Source organism: Miniopterus schreibersii (genome assembly GCF_964146895.1).
Source record: "Miniopterus schreibersii genome assembly, chromosome: 12".
Classification (NCBI taxonomy): Eukaryota; Metazoa; Chordata; class Mammalia; order Chiroptera; family Miniopteridae; genus Miniopterus; species Miniopterus schreibersii.
Genome location: NC_138112.1, coordinates 34,155,145 through 34,175,456, shown reverse-complemented (window position 1 = coordinate 34,175,456; position 20,312 = coordinate 34,155,145). Strand labels below are relative to the sequence as shown.

General features: G+C 36.7%; 1 protein-coding gene across 3 annotated transcripts in view; it reads left to right on the top strand.

Moving 5' to 3' along the window:
• The window catches only part of UVRAG (UV radiation resistance associated), a 242,905-nt gene that overhangs the window by 118,412 nt on the left and 104,181 nt on the right, over positions 1 to 20,312 (top strand). For all 3 annotated transcript variants that reach the window (XM_081154782.1, XM_081154783.1, XM_081154784.1), the window contains 4 exons: positions 7,941 to 8,025; positions 9,656 to 9,743; positions 10,913 to 10,973; positions 18,293 to 18,458. In XM_081154782.1, coding sequence (XP_081010908.1) covers positions 7,941 to 8,025; positions 9,656 to 9,743; positions 10,913 to 10,973; positions 18,293 to 18,458 — 400 coding nt within the window. The remainder of the gene's footprint in view (positions 1 to 7,940; positions 8,026 to 9,655; positions 9,744 to 10,912; positions 10,974 to 18,292; positions 18,459 to 20,312) is intronic.

Below are 20,312 nucleotides of genomic sequence, written 5' to 3'. Positions count from 1 at the left end.
AAATCATAGTAGAGAAAAGGCATTTCTGCAGGGAGGGAAACTAAAATAGTTGAAGTATATTGCTTTTTGGTCATCTGACTTGATGTAGAAAACCCAGAAGAATGACAGTTTATTGGTTTTAACTGTAATTTTTGACAGGGGCTGGCCATTGGCCAGTCTGAGACCAGACTCTCTGGTGAGAGAGAGGCTAAAGAGTCTGTGTTTTGTTTTATTGATGGAAGCAAAATTCATATTTGCTAGATTTACAGGAAACAGAATTGACGTTGGTTATTAAAATTCAAGTGCCTAATTTGAATTCTTGCTGAACAGAGGGGCCATCTGAGAGTGGAACATTGGTGTATGCAGGGCCAAACATTTGAGAAAGCAATTTTGGAGTATTGTAAACAAAGCACATGCATTTGCTTTCCCTCCCCCTCAATGACCCATTGATAGGATAGTAAAGAAATGTGCGTAAAGAGTAAATCTGTGGTGATGGTGAAAATAAAAGAAGGTGCCATCAGAACAGCAAAGATTTTGACACAGTTCTCAAAGACACAAAGAAGATAGGATTGTATGACGAATAAACTAGAGTAGAGAGAAACTACAGCCTAGAACACAAATGGAAAATGCTGCAGGGGGGTGGTTTCTGGTAGAGCTCTCAGAGGCCTCAACTTGGAATTGAGGAGGAATGGTGGAGCAATAATTAGGGAAGCTAGGCCTACTGCCCCATTGTCTTTCCTCTAGGAATTCAGATTAACTTCCTATAACATTTGCTCCATTTGCTTTCTAAATATAATGGATTCTTGACCTGGTTAGGTCCCATGGTATGAGTGTTTGGCATAGAAAGGTGGAGCAGAGCCTTTCTGTAGACTTTTACAACCCACCCAGAGGGAAAACATGAAAGGCAGCTCTACTTAGGAGTGAAATACCCTAAAGTTATACAATCCCAAAGTCAAGTTTTCTTGTTTGATAGTTGTGATGATTTAAAGTAAAGGTACTACCTTCTCGCAACATATATACCCTTAAGGAAAGCCTAATTGTCAATAGGACCTGCCCACTTACACTTGAGCTGGCACTATAAATAAATCTTTATAGTGTCAAAGGAAACCTACACTAACCACTTATACTAATCAACCTAATCATGTATTAATGAGTTTGAAGGAAAAAACAAGGGTCATCATATATTTGAGGAAAAACAAAGGTCATCATATATTTGAGTATGAATGAGACCAAATTGAACAAACAGAAGAGCTGACCCAAAAGAAAATACAAAGAACAGAGAAGGGCTTTAAAACCCTCAAATTAACATCCTCAGATTTGATTTCCAGCTTCTGCCTAGGATGTAGAAAGGTGGGAGGAGCTTTGCTTCCATCCTAACAACAAGAGAAAGCTAAATGATGTACAAAATTATAACTCTTCTTGAATCTATCAGAGAACCAATATTGCTGGGCAACCAAGTTACCCGATATGTAAATAAAGACCGTCATATATAAGGAGAGGCAGGATGTGAGGGCTGATTCACCACTCGTAGAGCATGAGAGAAAGTTGGGGCCACTGTATAAAAGGTAAAATAATTTAGCTGCAGTTTTTAACAAATTGCTAATCACTATTGTGGGCTGCTATGATACTGTAGCAGATATAAGGCAATTCACACTTGCTTGCAGTTTATTCTGCATGGACCTAACTCATATGTTCACAAGAAAGATTGGAGGTATGGCAGAAAATTGTAGAAAGTCTCCCTTGGTGGTGTAGGTCTAGAGGAGGGAAGTAGATGCTGTTACAAGAAAGTCATACCCTTCTTCATTAAGAACAAAAGCATTAAGCCTCTGGGGAAGTGCCTGCAAACCCTGCTGTCTCCAGGGCATAGGTGAAAACCTATTGACTGGAGGAAGAAAAAGGAAAAAGCCACTGTCCTTGGGGATGGGGTAGGAAACTGTGTTGGATCTAAACTATTAGAAATCTCCTATCCATAGGAGAAGGAGAATATTACTGAGAAAGCCCTACCTAGATAATGCAGGGACATAGGGTAAGCCTGGCTTGATAAGGGCAGCAGACAAACTCCCTACTCATCTCCCCTTCCAGGCTAGAAAGCACAAAATAACAAGTCATAGTAGTTAACCACTTTAGGAGAGGCAAGAGCATGGTGAGACACCCTTACATAGGTACAGGGAACACCTAAATCTGAGGGTAGAACAGCATCATTGAGAAAAAGCCTCCAGCAAACCACCCCCTCCACCACTACCACCCTCAAAAGGAAAAGTTAGAGGAAATTTGAAGGTTGTGATACACTGAAGGTAACAGTGGCAGTAATAAAAGGCCCAGATATAGCTCAATACCTGACTGTATTGACTCAAACCCCAAATTAAACATAGAAGAAGCATGCCCTCTTTTTTGTTGTACTGCAGTTGATGTTCAGGATTGAATCAGAAGTTTTGAGACAAGAAAAGCAAAACAAAAAAACCAGCAACCCCCCCCTCCCAACAAAATGTCAAGAGAAGAAATTAAATAGTAAAAGACTCAGAAATGACTCAGATGTTGGGACTATCAAAGAAGGAATTTAAAATGACTGATTAATGTGCTTCAGGCTTTTGTGGAAATGTGGATAGTATATACACATGTATGGTAAGTTTCAGCTGAGAGATGGAAACTATAAGAAAGAGTCTAATGGACAGGCTATAAATAAAAAAATACAGTGCCAGAGATAACAATGCTTTTAACAGACTCATTAGTAGATTTGACATAACTGAGGAAAGAATCATTGAACATGAAGATAGGTCATAGAAATTATCCAAACTGAAATCAAAGAGACTCTTTAAGATAAAACTAAGATAATTCATTATTAGCTCTCCTACACCTCAATAAATGTTAAAAGAAACTCTGCAGGGGAAGAAATGTAATACCAGACAGAGACATGGCTCTACACATACAAAAAAATGAAGATTTCTGGAAATGGTTGAAATGAAGATATTATAAAGGCATTTTTTTATTTTTCATTGCTCTAAAAGACAGTTGATTTTTAAATGTACACATAGCAATGTTTTGGGGTTATAACATGCATGAAGTAAGATGTATGAAGAATTTGAAGAGTGGGGAAGTTAAGAATTAGGGGTGTATTATTTTTGGGTTTTTACACTATATGAATGGTATAATATTTGAAGGTAGACTTTATTAAAGTTTGTCTCTCTCTCTCTTCCTCTCTCTCTCTCTGTCTCTCTGTCTCTCTCTCTTTCTCTCTCAAATAAATAAAAATATGTCCTCTTACCTTTTTAGTGGTTGCCCCAGAGTTTATAGTTTATAAATTGTAAGAATAAGCCACTAGGAAGGAAGAGGGAATCATTAAAAAAACACACAAAGAAACAGACTCAATCCAAAAGCATAAAAAATTGGGATAAAGCAACAAAGAATAGATGAAACATATAGAAAACAACTAGCAAAATGGTAGGCTTTAAACATATCAGTGATTATGTTAAGTGTAAATGGTGTAAATACCTCAATTAAAAAATAGAGGTTCAGATTTTATATAAAAAGAGGCCTAACAATGCTATCTAAAAGAAAACCACTTTCAATATAAAGACATAAATTAGATTAAAGGCAAAAGAATGGAAAAAGTACACCATGCAAATACTAATCAAAAGGCTGAAGTGGCTATATACAGAGTGGGGCAAAAGTAGTATTATAGTTGTGAGTACGTGAAACAGTTTATTTTTGTATTATTATTTATTAATTATTGTATTTTCTGTAAGAACAGCTGTAAACCTACTTTTGCTTCACCCTATAACTATCAGGCATAGTAGACTGCTAAATAAAGAGTATTATTGCCCTGGCTGGGTGGCTTAGTTGGTTGGAGCATCGTCCTGTAACACCAAAAGGTTGTGGGTTCAGTTCCTAATCAGAGCACATACCCAGGTTTCGGGATTGATTCCTCTGTCAGGGTGCATATGGGAGGCAACCAATTGATGCTTCTCTCACATTGATGTTTCTCTCTGTGTGTCTCTCCCTCCGCCTTCCTCTCTCTAAAACATATTCTTGAGTAAAGATTAAAAAAAAAAAAAAAGTACTACCTACAATAAAGACAGCTCCACACAACTGGTTGGAGCGTCATCCCGTACATCAAAAAGGTTGTGGGTTCGGTTTCTGGTCGGGACATATACCTAGGTTTCAGTTTGATCCCTGGTTGGGGCAGGTGAGGGAGGCACCTGATCATTGTTTCTTTCTTTCTCTCTCTCTCTCTCTCTCTCTCTCTCAAATAAAAATATGTCCTCGGGTAAGGATTAAAAAAAAAAAGATATCACAATGTGGTGAAAAAGTCACTTCACGAAAAGGCATAACAATTCTAAATATGTATGAATATAACAGTAGAGCTCCCCATCTCCCCTTTATATATATAATCAATAAAAACATGTCCTCGGGTGAGGATTAAAAAAAAGGTATTACAGTGTAGTGAAAAGGTCAGGAATGAGAGAGGAAACATCACTACAGATCCTATAGAAATTAAAATGATAGGTAGTATTTTGAATAACACAATGGTAGCGTTTCAGAAGGACACTGGAGCAAGGCTGAAGAGAGTTTCACTGGCCAAATCTGGGACCACTTGAGTACTAAAATAATTATATACAGTAATGAATTATAAATCATTGAAAAATGGAATTCATGGTTCCATATTGATAAAAGATTGCTGATGGAGAAGGGAGGTCTCTTTCTTAGAGAAGAGTGCTGAGTACTAACTAATAAATATGGAAGGAGTACTGGAGTTGGAATGTTATTTTTTTGCAACCATAGTAAAGATTGATTCAAGCAGAAGACACCAATCAATGTTAAATCTGGGTAGAAATTTAGATGAGAAGCAGGACATATGCATGGTCTTAAAGATGGACATCAATGATTGTGTATGTGATATTGTTAGCATAGGTAGCTAAATAGTAAAGGAAGGGAGCAAAGGAAATCAGACATTATTAAGCATAATCAACTAGGGAGCCAAGCCTGCTTAACCAGGAAGCTTCAGCTTTACAAACCCCAGGGGACTGCAGCACTGCCCAGCAAAAGAGATTAACCCTTCCCTCCCTCTCCCATATTGGGAGGCCTCCTTTTCAGTCTCCGGGTTCACTGGCCCAGACAATAGGGGGAGGTGCTTCTATGAGGCATGTGGAGCCAAGATGGCAACCATAGAGGCCTGTCTGTCTAGCCTGGGGAAAGTATCACATGGGATAAGCAACACGGAAGATCTAGGAAATAGATTGGTTTAGTGGGTGGGCCCATCAGAACTCCATGAAAGTTTGGGAAGTTGATTGGTTAACTTGAAGAAAAGCCTGACCCTTTCCAAGCCTGAGATAATATAATCCCAGTTTAACAAAGAAGCTCTCTCTTGGTAACAGCTTACCTGATTTGTTCACATGCTGTCTCCATAGCAGCCTTGTGGCCCTAGCAGCAGCAGTGTGGCTGGCTGGTGGCTGGGTGGACTTCAAGCAGTCTTCAAGCCGAGCCTGGGTACTGGATATAGCAGTTCCAGCTGGCTGGAGCACAGCCAGGAACCGGACTAAACTTTGACATGCACAGAATCTCTAGACATTGCCCCTATTTCTGGACTTGATGAAGACAAGATTGAACTTTTCCCAAGGTGAGACAGATGGAGATGAGACATCGGAAACCTGGGAACAGCCTTCTGTCTCCACCCAAATAAATCTTATGTCACAACTTCCCACTAAGTGGGTCTCTAGGAATGCTTTCCTTGAGAACCATGAAAGAACCCGATTTCCACCAGCAGCGTTATTCTTAGAAGGACACAACAGCAATTGTGTAGTATTCAGGCTGGTGATATATAATCTGAACAACATTTAACGAGACTGAGCACATCATTGCCTCAGTGTTATTACTCCTCTGATGGGACTTTTGGAAAACTTAGGTTAAGTTTTTTGAGGTATCTTCAAATACTTAGCTCTTCTCTGTATGATCCTAAACCAAACTCAGTTTTGTTCCAGAGCCCACTCGTCACCAATGAAGTGTATACCTTTTGACAGAAAATTGAACCTGATAGGTTTTGGAGAGATGGTGCCAGTGTGCATTCTAAAGCCTGTGGAAAACCATAGCCTCTCAGATGACCCCTTTCTGGGTTTGGATCTATTCTTTTTATTTGGAAATCATCGTGGACTTACAGAGAAATTACAAGAATAAGAAGAGTACAGACATCACCTATAATCTTCATCCCAATTTACCTATTGTTAATATTTTACCCTATATGTTAGCTGGCTAATATATTATTAAAATTTAATTTTCCTTTCTTCACTCTGCAAGGTTTTTTCTCTCCCCTCTTTTGGTCATGTAATACATTCTCAAGAGCCTTCAGAACTGAGGAGGGTGTATACATTTGCATTTTGAAGCCCAGATCTGCCTTTTCCCTATTTGTGGTGTCACCAGCAGCGTTAGAGTTGAGGCAGCCTAGTTTACCTGTGAAGAAGGTTATTGCAAATTTCTGCAGTGGCAGAAGAATTCCTGTGCATTCTGGTAGGAAGTAGATGGTTGGGGGGTGCAGGCTGTCAATCTAAATGTCTTCTGAAATCATTGATGAAGATTTGGGGAGGAATTACATTGGGGCTAAAGAAGATAAATAGTATTCCTTGATTAAGTTCTATTTTGGGGGCAGAGCTACCAATTTACTTAAGGTCATTTAAGTACAGTTGAGAAAGAAGAGTAGGATGCTTAGAAATAAGTTGATAAAGTTACCTAGGTTGGTAAATTTATTGCTCAGGTAAACTACTTGGCTCAATTAATCTCTTTCTTGTTCCTCCCTATAGGAGATATACAAAAGCATTTAGGGCACCCTTTCCTACTGGATCAGAGTTCATCAAACTAAACTTTGTGAGATCTAGAGCTTAGTGTTATTCAGGATCTAAGACTGTTTCTCTGTGCTTCAGGACTGCTGGAATTATCAGGCCTGGATTGTCAAAAATGTAAGACTCCCATTTTCTTAGAGTAGGAAGATGCCAAAGAATTTTATGATCACATAAATAGAAATGGAAGTTCCAAAAGTTTATATAAATACCAAAAAAATCAGGCATATAAACACAAATATTAATCATTGCAGTGCTAAAGCAAACACAAAAGAAATGAAGTGTCCTGTAATGGGATTAAGGTATGGAGTATCAAAATGGGGAATATTCATATAATTCACATCCATGGAGTGAAGTTTACACAGACATTAAACATCATAACTCAAGACTACTGTCAATATGTAAAAATGCTTGTGACGTAATACGGAAAAATCAGAATGTACGTTCCCTGCACACTGTGATTGTAACTAAAACTACTTATGAATAACATGAAAGTTCTTAAAAACTGTTTATATTATGAACTATATTGTAGTAGTCAAATACAGGTAATTTTTTCTGCTTTTTATATTTTAGTAATATTGTTATATAGCATTTTTGGTTGAAATGAAATTAACCACTTTTTAAAAAAATGAACTTTATTTTTTAGAGCAGTTTTAGGTTGATAGCAAAATTGAGCAAAAGGTACAGAGAATTCTCATATACCTTGGCCCCCACATGTGCACAGCCTCCCCATTGTCAGTATCCCCCATCAGAGTGGTACATTGTTACAATTGACGAACCTTTAGTTAATCATCATTAACGCCCAGAGTCCTTAGCCACTTTTTACAAAAATGAAGTTGTTTGAATTTTGAAATCTCACCAGGGTTTATTGGTCAGCAATCCAGAAATCTGTACGCTGGGAATCTTAGACTCTTACTCTCTGGTGCCTGCTAGAGGCTGGACTTCTGTAAAAATTAAACCAATAGGGAAATTTATTCCAGTTCAACCCCCTGGAAGACCGCTACCCGACCCACTTTACCTTTTAACTCTTTATTTCCCTCTCACAGTCAGGTGACTGGGCTTTGCCTGTATGGTTGTGGTTGAGCATCTCTGTCTGCACGATTACATCTGGAATTGTCTTCTTCCATCTCTCTCTAGGAAGTACATTTTCAACTGAGCACCTTAAGCTTCAACTCCAGAAGGAATCCCTAAATGAGCTGAGGAAGGAGTGTACTGCGAAAAGGTAAATGAAACTCTGAGAATAATTGTCGTGTGTCGAATTTACTTTGAGGATAGGATTTGGAAAAGTAGGATTCATTAAAAGTTGCTGTTATTAATTTATATCCCACACACCTCAGTCCCATATTCATTTATTCAGCAAATGCTTATTAAGCACTTACTGTGTGTCGTGCACTGTGCTAGAGGCAGTTATTAGAGCCCCTAGTGTATAGTCATAGTCAGAAACGAGAACTGTTCTAGTTTTCAAGGCTACAGCACCATGATGTGGTGTTTGAGTCTCCTTTTCCTGTCATCAAAATTTAGCGTAGTTTGTAGTTTTTTCTTGTCATTTCTTTAGATTTACTCATGTTTAGTGTTAGCTCATTTGATTACCTCTACAGCTCCTAGATTATCATCTTTCTGGCATTGGCTCCCCATGTTTCCAGTTTACCCCCCACGTTGCTGTCAGAACTCCCTTAAAATACTATCTTTACCATATCTTTCTCTCTTTTTAGGAGCCCATGGTGATTGTTTTACTAACTTTCAAATGACCTTCAGTAAATTGGTGCTATATAACTGTAGCTAATTTCAGTCATTCCATAACATTCACTTAACAAGTGCTAATGTTTTTTCTCTTTTATTTTTTCCAACACATGCTTAATTTGTTGCTTTTCTTTCGCTCATCCTTACTCATTTTTTTTCTGGAAAGTCGTTTCATCCTGCATTTTTCTTTAAAAAACCTTAGCAATTGAGGATTCAAAAATGTTAGACCTAGAAAGAACCTTGGGTTTCATCTAGTCTAATCCTCTCAGTTTGCAGATAGGAAAGCAAGGCTCTGGGAAGTTACCCTTTGCCCGGCTCACTGGGAAAGCAGAACTAGATCTCTGTGCGTCTTCAGGGCGGTTTGCGTTATATAACGACGTTTACAATCCATTTTGACCTGCGGCTTCTTCTAAATTCCTTTTTTCTTAAATTGTTAACACAGTTGAGCAGGTAATTTGTTCTGTAGGTATTTTATCTGTTGTTTATGTTTCTTATGTAGATCAAAAGAGGAGCTGCATCATCTCATGCCACAGCTTTTTGCTTGTTTGTTCTTTTTCTGACATTATTTTTCTAACATGGCAGCAGGTGTTTTTTTTAGGTAGTTGTAACATGTAGTTGTAAGTGAAAAGAAAATACTTTCTTCAGGAGCTACCATATGGATATTTCCTGAAATCAAATAGCATCAGATTAAATGAGGCGTCGGTTACCTTACTTGTCCTCTTTACATCATGTTTCCTTGTTTGTAAAATAGATATAATAATATCAATCTAATAGTGTTGTTATAATAATTAAATAAAGCCATTTGTAACGCTCCTGGCATATAGTAGTAGGTGCTCAGTCAATGTTGACTTGTACCCTTTACATTTCTTAGCGTGATGCTGGACACACACACAATAGGCCTCAGGATGTATCTAGTTAGCTTAATTGATAGTATTTGGAGATAGGTCAGAACTAATGTTAGGTACTATTCTTGCCTCTACTGCTAAGTTTCTGTGGCCTACTGTATGTAGACTGTGTAATCTTTTTCTGTGTTAATTATGTGGAAATAAATGTTTGAAAGCATGTAAGCATTTTTTTTTTAGCAGATATACTTTTTTCTCTCTCCTCATTAGAGAACTCTTTCTGAAGACTAATGCTCAGTTGACAATTCGTTGCAGGCAGTTACTATCTGAGCTTTCCTACATTTATCCCATTGATTTGGTAAGTTTCAAATTCTCTGAAAAAAAGGTGTGTTTTTGTTTTAAAAGATGATTTCTATTTGAAATTCCCTCTCAATGGAAAAACTCATTGCTCTAGTCTTAGTCATATGTTCTGTCATGAGTTCATTCAGGTGCTAATTAATATCTATTTTAAAAGTAGAGTTAGACTTTAGATTAGGTTTCACCATTTGATTTTTAAAATTTTTTTAGTTCTTATTGCTTTTTTAGAGAGAGAGGAAGGGAGGGGGAGAGAGAGGAAAACATCAATGCTAGAGCAAAACATGGATTGGTTGCCTCCTGCATACCCGCTACTGGGGATGGAGCCCAAAACCTGGGCATGTGCCCTGACTGGGAATCGAACTGGCAATCTTTCAGTGCCCAGGAAGATGCCCAACCAACTGAGCCACACAGGCCAGGGCCACCATTTGATTTTTTATACCAGTTTGTTGGAGGGATGTGCTCATCTTCATCTGAAAGAATACCAAATTATTTTGGGTTTCTTTAGGATCTTTTTACTCAGCTTATCAACTACCACCATTTCTGACACATACACGCAGATACATATTTTTAATGCTCTGCTTTAAAAATATAACTGCTAATTAATTTATGTTTATTAATATTTCTTCAGATATTCCTGTCACACTGTTAAGTTTTTAAATCTAGTTTCTTAGAGTAAATGCAAAAAGTAAAACTTTACTGAAACTGATTAGATTACTTTTTAGAGAACCAAATCTGCTAAATTTGATGTGTGTGGAGTTTTTTTTTAATGAAAAGACAAAGTTTTAATTTAAAAGACTAATATTTTGAGAGGAAAGCTAATAGGGTTTTAGGTTTCTCATAGAATCTTGTTAATTCCATTTAAAATTTTTCATTTATTGCTATGAATTGGTCAAAGGATATTTTTATGATAAGAATTTTACATGGCTTTTTGTTTAGACGTGATGTTTTTAATGTTTATATTATAGAAAATTTCAAGTATATATGAATATAGAGATAGTAGTATAATGAATCATCATGTACATCCAACTTCAACAGTTAACAATATTTTGAGTCTCAGACAGTATTATCTTTGAGTTAACACTGACCTGTTGAATTCTTTGAGATTTGACTTGGAGTTTCTTTGCTTTATACATAAAAAGAGTTCATTTCATTCTTTGGTTATATTCACAGAATGAGCATAAGGATTATTTTGTATGTGGTGTCAAGTTGCCCAATTCTGAGGACTTCCAAGGTATTTCATTTCTTTTACTTCTAAAGATTTGCTGTATGTAGTATGTGGGTATGTTGCAGGGGAAACAGAGATATTAACATATCTATCATTTTCACCGGAAGGGTTTTTGGACCTTCTGTCCCCTCCCAATTATAAGTATATAGAGTCAGATTCCCTGTCAGGAGACTTAAAAGACTATTTGGTCTAATCATGGAAAAAAATGGAACTTTATATTTGACATTTAAAAGGAAATGGTTTTGAAAAGAGCTTTAAGACATTTAGACAGTGGGGTTCTTAAGAATACTTCTAACCTCTCTATCCTTTTGGTTTGATTTTCATGAAAAATGAAAATCAAAGAATAACAAACATTTATCTGTTCTATTGTTATTTAGAAAATAACATTTCTGCTGATGAGAAATGTTTATCAAAATTTTATTTTGTGATATTCCCACTATGGCAGGCTAAATTTTTGTTCTGTCATTTCTGTTCTCTTTTAATTAAAACATTTGTATTAAAGATATTATAGACTATGATTCATAGTAATTGCTGGTTTTAAAATATTTTAATTTTACTAATCTCTTTACCAGTATGCCAAAGAAAAGAACTTACTTTATTTGGCAATAAAATATATTTTTTTCTATTGTTAGCAAAGTAGGCTTTCCCCCCAAGTCTAAATGTGCTTTATAGGCTATTTTCAAAGCTAGCATATTATCTATTTGGGACAAAGTTATTCAGGAATAAAGCATTACCAATTTTGATTCCGGCATTCTTCCATTTCCCTGTAAAGGAAATGTTATTTATGGTCCTTTAACATTTAAGACTATTTTAATTTATTGCCTCTATTGGCGTTTATAACAACCCTTACAACACAAGTAGTTGGGATGTGATGAAAGAGTGATAAAACCGGAAGGGGAAAACCTGTATTCAGTTCTTGGTTTGCTTTCTAGACACCATTTGATTTGGAGGAAGCCATCCACGCTTTGAGTTGATTTCCTAATTGATAGTGTGAATATATTAATTTCTGTCCTACGTGTTTTACATGACTGTTGCAAAGAGTATATCTATAAAAGCATGACATTGTGCCTTATCTTTAATTCTCCCAAAAACAAACAAAAGAATCCCATAAGGAGGGTGGTACACTCTCATTTTACAATGTGTAAATGAGCTATCAGTGACTTGCCAGAGACCACAAAGCTAGGTAATAATCTAGCTGGGATTTGCCTGTTTTTCACCGTACAGTGTTCCTTCCAATTTTTGTAAGTCATACAAATGTGCTTTAGTGTTGATTTCAGGCAAAGTTATGGTGTCTTAAAGCCCATGACACATCTTTCTCCTCATCATCTATTTAACGAAGCCACTGAGGACCTTGAGCCCCATGCCAGGTTCCAAGGATACAGAACATTGGTTCATTGAAGAAATGTTAACTGAGCCAGACACTGTGCTGAGTTTTGAGGATATGACGATGGAAAAAAACAAATATGTTCTCTTCTTTCATGGAGCATACACAGCCCACTGAGCCAATAAACAAGAAAATAAGTACCGAGTATTTAATAAAGGAATATGCTGTCATAGCTAGTAGGGATACCTAATTAGATAAAGCAGAGAAAAACTCTAAGGGGAAACACTTAACAGAAAATTTGAAGGCTGAAAGGAACCAACTATACTACAGTTTGGGGGAAGCATTACTTAGAAGAGGGGGCAGCAAGTAAAAAGGTCAGGATGGAGGCATGGGCTTGATATATCTAAAAAAATCAGGGTAGGGGTATGGGAGAAAAGTCCTATATTTTGGGCAATCATGTAATCTCTCGGGGCTTACTTTCTTCACCTGTAAAATGAGGTAATAGCTACATCTCTAATTCATTATGATGATTGAATGAGATAGCATTTGAAAATGTTTTTCATTTAAAAGGCGCTCATATAAATGTAATTGAAATTAGTTGCAAGAGAGAGGAAGGAAAGGAAGGGAAGGAAGGGAAGGGAGGAAGGAAGGAAAAGACCAGACCTGTGTGGCTGGGGCATAGTGAGCAAGAGAAAGAGTTATGTCAGAGGAGGCAGGAAAGGTCAACCAAGGCTCTGAGGCCACTGTAAGGAGTTTATATTTTATTCTCAAATGGGAAGCCCCTGAAAGATTTCAAGAAGGGGAATTATATGAGCTGATTTATGTTTTCAAAAGTCACTCTGGCTGCTAAATACAGAGTGATCTGAAGGGAGGCAGTAAGGGAAGCAAGGCTGTCAGTATTGGTGAGTGGTCACCTTAATCCACTCTGGGGTGTTTCTTGATTCTGTTTTGGTTTTCTCTGAAGTTGTTTGTTCCTAGATTCATAGCTTTTGTTAGCTACCTGTGCTTTGTGTATGCCCAACAAGCTGAATAAGTTCTTCATACTCTTTAAAAAATAAATTCAACTTTTTAGTGAAGTTGCTGAAAAATGAAATGAGATAAAAGGAAATAAATGTTTACTTTTACTCTAATGCCCTATTCACGCCCCATGACTCCTAGGAATCAGATATTCTAAGAAGCTCATATGGTAGGTAGTATTGGACTTTAAAGTCTTATGTGAGCATTCGGCAAGGCGCTTCCATATACTCAGTTTACTGAGTGCCCTGTGTGTCGTCTGCTGTGCCAGGTGCTGAGAGTGTACAAAGATGATTGAGACATTGATCCTACCTCAGTGAGATTTTGGTCCTTTTGAGGCCATCAAACTTGTGATCAGGCCAATCAAGAAATATTTATTGAATTCATACTCTGTGTCAGGCACCCAGAAGTTTATACATGGGACTCAAAGAAATGGGCATAATCAGTCTATCAGAAGGGGATCGGGAAAGTCTTTTTAGCAAAGATGATGGCTGAGGTGTCGTAAAATGAGATCGTATTCCCCTGTTGGGAGAAGGGTAGCAGGACAGTTTAGATTGGATGAGTAGAAATATGGTAGCATAGAGTATCATATACGATGCTCTCTTGTTTATTAATTCTTCTGTGAGGGAAAGAATCACACTCAATTTTGTCAAAGACAAGAAAATTGAAGCTCAGAGAGATTAATTTTTCCAAAGACTCATGCTAACCAGTGGCGGAAGTAAAGGCATCCCGGGCCAGCCTGATTTTAAGGTACATGTGATTCCTGTCATGATGCAGTTTTCTTTTTGTTTAGAATAATAACCTCTTCCAAGCTTCTCACAGCTTGTTCATGTTCTGTGACCGATGCATTCTCAGCAAAACTCTAGTGAAGGATTACAAACTGGTTATCCTATGGTGTCAATGAGACTTTGCTGGGATAGACTACCTTGCATGCGTTAAAACTGTTTGGGAAACTCCTCCATCGTGACCCAGAATTTACCATGCTTTTCTGAATGGCTCAGTTACTGTTAGACTATGTCAGAGACCTGGACACAATGGGAGTAAGTTGTCCGTTGAAGGGTATTCATTTAAGTTCCATTGACAGAGACATTTCTTGTAAAAAAAAAAAAAAAGTTTGTGTGTGTTTTTAAGTAATCTATAACACCAGAGCCTTTTGTGGTAATGAGACCCAGATTTCCTTCTGTGTCTGTATCCCTTTATGCAGGCATGAGTTCTTGGAAAGGAGAGTCCATATGTCAAACAGTGTCTCATTGGGAACATGGAATGATTCCATAGATGCTGTGGCAGTGATTAGAGTCTTAAATATTTTGTCCTGTCTGGATCAGTGGGTGCTTGGTTCCTTAACAAATCAGCTGCCTCAGTGAGTGGGAAGGCAGGATGGTAAGAGCTTTTAGATCACTTATTGTACGTGGATGCATTTGAATATTAATAGTTTGTCCAGCATATAAGTCAAAGGGACATTTGAATTAATTTGTAATGTTATCATGGAGATTGTGTGTTTGTGGAATTTATTACCAAAAAGTTACACAAAAGCTACAACCCTGAGTAACTACCAACATTTAAAAAACAAATCAGAAATATTTATTATGAGGAGGAAACTGCAGGTTTTTGTTTTGTTTGAAGCCACTTAAAATATTGTTTTAATCAGGTGTTTTTATTTTTATTTTCCTGAGTCCTACAGTTTATTCCTGTTTCTCCCTGAACTCCTTCTCCAACTTCTTCTCACCTACACAACTCTCATCTGTAACCTTTCTGACCCCACAGCAGCATGAGGAACACAAACCTCTGCTCTGCATTAGGTGTTAGGGACGTCATTAATGCTTACTGGAAAAGTACACCCCAGAGAGCCAGGTTTTGGCTTTGGCAGGTAAAAAGTCTTTTAGATCTTGGAATGCTGGAAACCTTAAACCTTTTGGTTTTTTAGCTAACGTGATTGGCAACAGAATGTGACATCTGAGGTTTTGTGGCCAGCAATAGCCATAATTAACCACATGAGCTCACATTTTCCCACTGGAGGTTCAGTGGTCTCGGGGTGATGAAAGTGACTTCCCTACCAGGAGGTGGTTTTCCTTTTGAGGGTATTGGAATTCCCTTGGGCCCTGTAATGCCTCACCCATGGTCCTTTTAAAATGTTTTTTAATATAAAGCTTCAATATTGGAAATCCAACACCATGGTGTTTAACAGCGAGGCTGTGACTGAGCACTACGGCCTGGAAGAGGAAGCAACCTGGGGTGGGTTTTTAATGGGTGGAGCGGGGTGTCAGGTGGTGGAAACGATGGTGAGGGTGAATAACTGGAGCCGAAGCTGATTTCCAATGTTATCCAGTTTCCAGGTTTTGCTATTTCTTCTTGGTTTTTGATTTGCATGTGTAGACTTCTCAATTTTGCTTATCATTAAACTTAAGCAGAATTGTTTTAATCATTGAAAAGAGGTGATACCAGAAGACCAGTTTTTAGTTTTTTAACAGATATGTGAATGTAGTCGCAAAATATGCAAATGTAATTCTTTAGAATCACCCTTTCAGTAATATGGAAAAAAGGTGGATGCTTGAGTGTTTAGCAGTGGATAGAATTTTTTTAAACATTTCTAGTTTGCATTTGACCTATTTAGGAGGCTGATTAAGAGGCCTCTGTCACTTCTGTCAGGTCATATAGGAAAGGAAAGGTTTAGTGTGAAGCACATACAGGAAAGTCCGAACTTAGGGTAGTATTATCCTGCATTACTCAAAGTCCTCTTCTTCGTCTTCTCTCCCTTCCAAAGAAGGTTCTCAAAGATCACGTCCTTAGGGTAGTTTAAATTTGATAGGCCTCCCTCTTGACAGAAAGCAGGGGCTGGGATCCAGTGACCTCTGACGCAGCTTACCGGTCCAGCTGTCACTCCATGGATAGATAATTTGGGGGCCAGGGTGTACACACAGTTCTCCCTCTTATCCCATCACTCATGATTTTTACCTGTATGGCTTAGACTAAGCCACGGATATCATCTAGGTCTCATTTTTTTCATCTCTAAATGGATAGCATTAGGCTCAGTGATTTAAGGTTTCTCCTAGCTCTGGTATCATGATGATTAAATTATAATGTGATTAACTTACGATGTAGTGTAATTTAGTCTCTAAGGTAGTGTGATGTACAGATTTCAATGGAAGTAGTATTCAAGGTACTTGGGTAGGACTGGGTTGGGAGGACAAGGTCTCTAAAAATAGGATTAAAAAAATAGGATTCTAGTCAGGGCACAACTCAGTATTGTCAGTTGAAATGAATGCTGTTTGATTTTTTTCCATCAGTTTGATTTGAGAGAACATCAAACATTGGTTGAGAAGCCCATTCTCTGTCTGGCACTACACAAGTCACTGAGAACTCACAGACTTTTTATGTGTTCTTTGCCATTACTAGAAAAGAGCAAAGAAACTAAGGTGGTCCATGTGTGTCATATGCTTTGTATGTTCTAGGCTTCTAAGTTTTAAAAAATTGTTAAGTACTCCACAGTTAAGTTCTGACACAGTGCGGTAGAATGCCTGAAGGACAGAGACAGTGTCAGGTCACCTGTATACTAGCTGTGTCACTTGGACAGGTTTCTTAACTTCTTTGAGCCTTAGTTTCTCAATCTGTAAAATGAATGAAATAGCATATAAAAAGTGCCCAGTTTAGTTAATCGTTGATGAATGAAGGACTGTCATAAATAAAGTATTATCGTCAATTCCTAGCAGAAGAAAAGCATATAATGAAAGTTGCCTGTTTTTATAATATGATCAAAGAGAAACCAAGGGTCTGCTGTGGTAGTCAAAGGTGGAGAATTCACTGAGAATTAGATGGCTGTAATGGCATTCCTACAACAAGAAAGCAATGCTTAGATAACTAAGTATAAATCTAAAAGAAGAATGTGAAAAATATTACTAATAATTGAAGTTAAATGTACCCTTAGAATCAGGAAATACTCAAGCCAAGGTCATGTCAGTTTTTTCAGCCTTTCTTTCTTTAGTTAGAGGTATTCCAGGTGATGTATTAAATCTTTTAGTGTATGTGCACGTGTGTGTGTGTGTGTGTGTGTGAACTTTTTTAAGTGTGTTGGGAATACTGTATACCAAGCTGTTACTTTTTCCTTCCTCCTGGGTCAAGCTTAAACTTTTTGTTGTATGACTCTCCGTCTTGAGTACCTAAATGATTATTTATCACTTGGTAGATGGTAGCAGAAGTCTGGATGGTGAGTTAAAAATGTAATTCCGTGACTTGTGAAACTTTCTTAAACACTTGCTTATGTTTGGCTGTAGGATACATGCATTTTTTTCAACAGTTGCTTCCACATAAATTGCATAAATAGGATATATTAACAGTGCAGTTTTTACTTTTTTGCTTTTACTGTTTAAAACTTTTCCCCTTATAGTATTTCAGACTTCACACATTTATTTATACAACACTATCTTTATGAATATTGAGGATATACCCCATAAAGGATTATGCTATTTCACTTCACATTAGAATTAATAATGTTTTACAGTAGTGTAGCAGCACAACTATATTGCTTATAAGTTGTTAATGAATAAAATGTACAGTGCTTATATATGGTGTTTAAACTTCTAAAACTAATTTTCACATTGTATAACAGACTCAAGTATTATTTCTGTCTTTAAAAAGTCTGGGAAAGAAAGTAATGAATATTTGAGTGTACCATGAATTCTTTCTTTAGATATATATCAAATGTTAATCTCACCATGTTAATTATTGGGAAATAGTTTTAATATAGTAAGTGAAATTTCAAGTCTTATTATTGTGTTTAGATTTGTATAAAATTCATATAATTGAATTAACTTTATAATATAAATGTATAATTTAGTTTAAAATTATAAATGTAAACTATATAATTTAGGTAAGATTAATATTTTATCTACCAGTTATTTCTTAATGAAATCTCTTTTGAAATTGACTTATTGTGATCTCATAGCTACATTTGTAAGGTAAATAGTTGTTTTCTTCTGCTTTTAATTTACAGCAAAAGATGATGGAACCATTGCTGTTGCCCTTGGTTACACTGCACATTTGGTCTCCATGATTTCCTTTTTCCTGCAAGTGCCCCTCAGATATCCTATAATTCATAAGGGATCTAGATCAATAATCAAAGATAATATCAATGACAAGCTGACAGAAAAGGAGAGAGAGTAAGTATCTTTTTATTTTTTTTAAAATCTTATTTTTTAAATTTATCTTTATTGTTGAAAATATTACAGATGTCCCCTTGTTTCCCCCATTGATCCCCTTCCCCCCGCTCCCACCCCTTCTCCAGGTCTTCACCACACTATTGTCTGTGTCCATGTGTTATGCATATATGCATATAAGTTCTTTGGTTAATCTCTTCCTCACCTCCCCACCCCTTCCCTCTGATATACATCAGTTTGTCATATGCTTCAATGTCTCTGGGCCTATTTTGTTCGTCAGTTTATTTTGTTCATTAGATTTCACATATAAGTGAGATCATGTGATACTTGTCTTTCTCTGACTGGCTTATTTCACTTAGCATAATACTCTCCAGATCCCTCCATGATGTCTCAAAGGGTAACTTTTTAAAATATACTTTTGACTTTGAGCCAGTATAAAACATGGATTATATTAAAAATATAAAATGTGATCTAGATTGTGGCAATTTTTATACATCCTCTGTAAAGCTCTGTTTCTTTTAAATAGAATGTAGTCATTCATTTAGATTATAATGGATCAACTTCTGCACTTGTTAAAATTGCTAATGATAGCAGAATTGACTCACTTAAGTTTAATTTGCTTTTGTGAGAACAAGTATAAATAACTCTGCAAATATTCATGTAGTACCTCTTTCTTGTTAGTCAACAAATGAAAGAGGGGAAAGATTTGTCAGAAAAACAACCAGAAAAAGGATAAGAGACTTAACAATAGATTGTACATATCTGAAAAGTGGATTAGTGAACTGAAGGATAGGTCAATAGAAAATATCCTGGCTAAAGCACTAAAAAACAAGAGATGGATTGTATAGAAAAGTGCTAGACATGTATAGCACATAACCTAAAGGGCTAATATACATATAATTGGGGTCACAGAGAAGGAGAAAACACCAATCAGAAAGAATAAATGCACCCCTATGTTCACAGCAGCATTATTTACAATAGCTAAGATCTGGAAACAGCCTAAGTGCCCATCAGTAGATGAGTGGATAAAAAAGCTGTGGGACATTTACACAATGGAATACTGTGCAGCTATAAAAAGAAGGATCTCTTACCCTTTGAGACAGCAAGGATGGACTTGGAGATTATTATGCTAAATGAAATAAGCCAGTTAGAGAAATACCCATGAACACATAACCCATGAACACAGACAATAGTGTGGGGAAGGCTTGGGGAGGGGAGGGGAATGGGTGGAGGGGGACAAAAGGGGGGAAGAGGGGGAACATCTGTAATACTGTCAACAATAATAAAATAAAATGAAGGAAAAAATAAATATATTTGGGCTGAATAAAAAGCTAAACTCATTCTGCTTTCAAGAGATAACTCAAATATAAGGACACAGAAATATTGAAAATAAAAGAGTGAATAAAGACATATACTACCACTGTTATCCAAATGAGAGCTAGTAGAACTATGCTATATCAGACAAAGTGAAGTTTAAGGCAGTATAAATAAAGTGGGACATTTTATGATAATACAATCAATTCTAAATATATATGTACCTAAAGTCATGACTTCAAATATTAAGACAAAAGTTAACAGAACTACAAGGAAATCCGTAGTTATAGCAGAGGACTTTAAATTTTCTTTTATTAACTATTTGAATAAGCAGACAAAAAATAAGTTAAAATCGAAAAGACCTGAACAGTACAATTAGTCAACTTGATCTAAGTTATAAAGAATATTGCACCAAAGGTTACAGGATATATATTCTTTTCAGGTATGCATGGAACATTTACTAAAATTGATTATGTTGGGCCTCAACAAATTTCAAAAGATTAAAATAATTCACAATATGTTTACTGACTATGGTGGAATTTA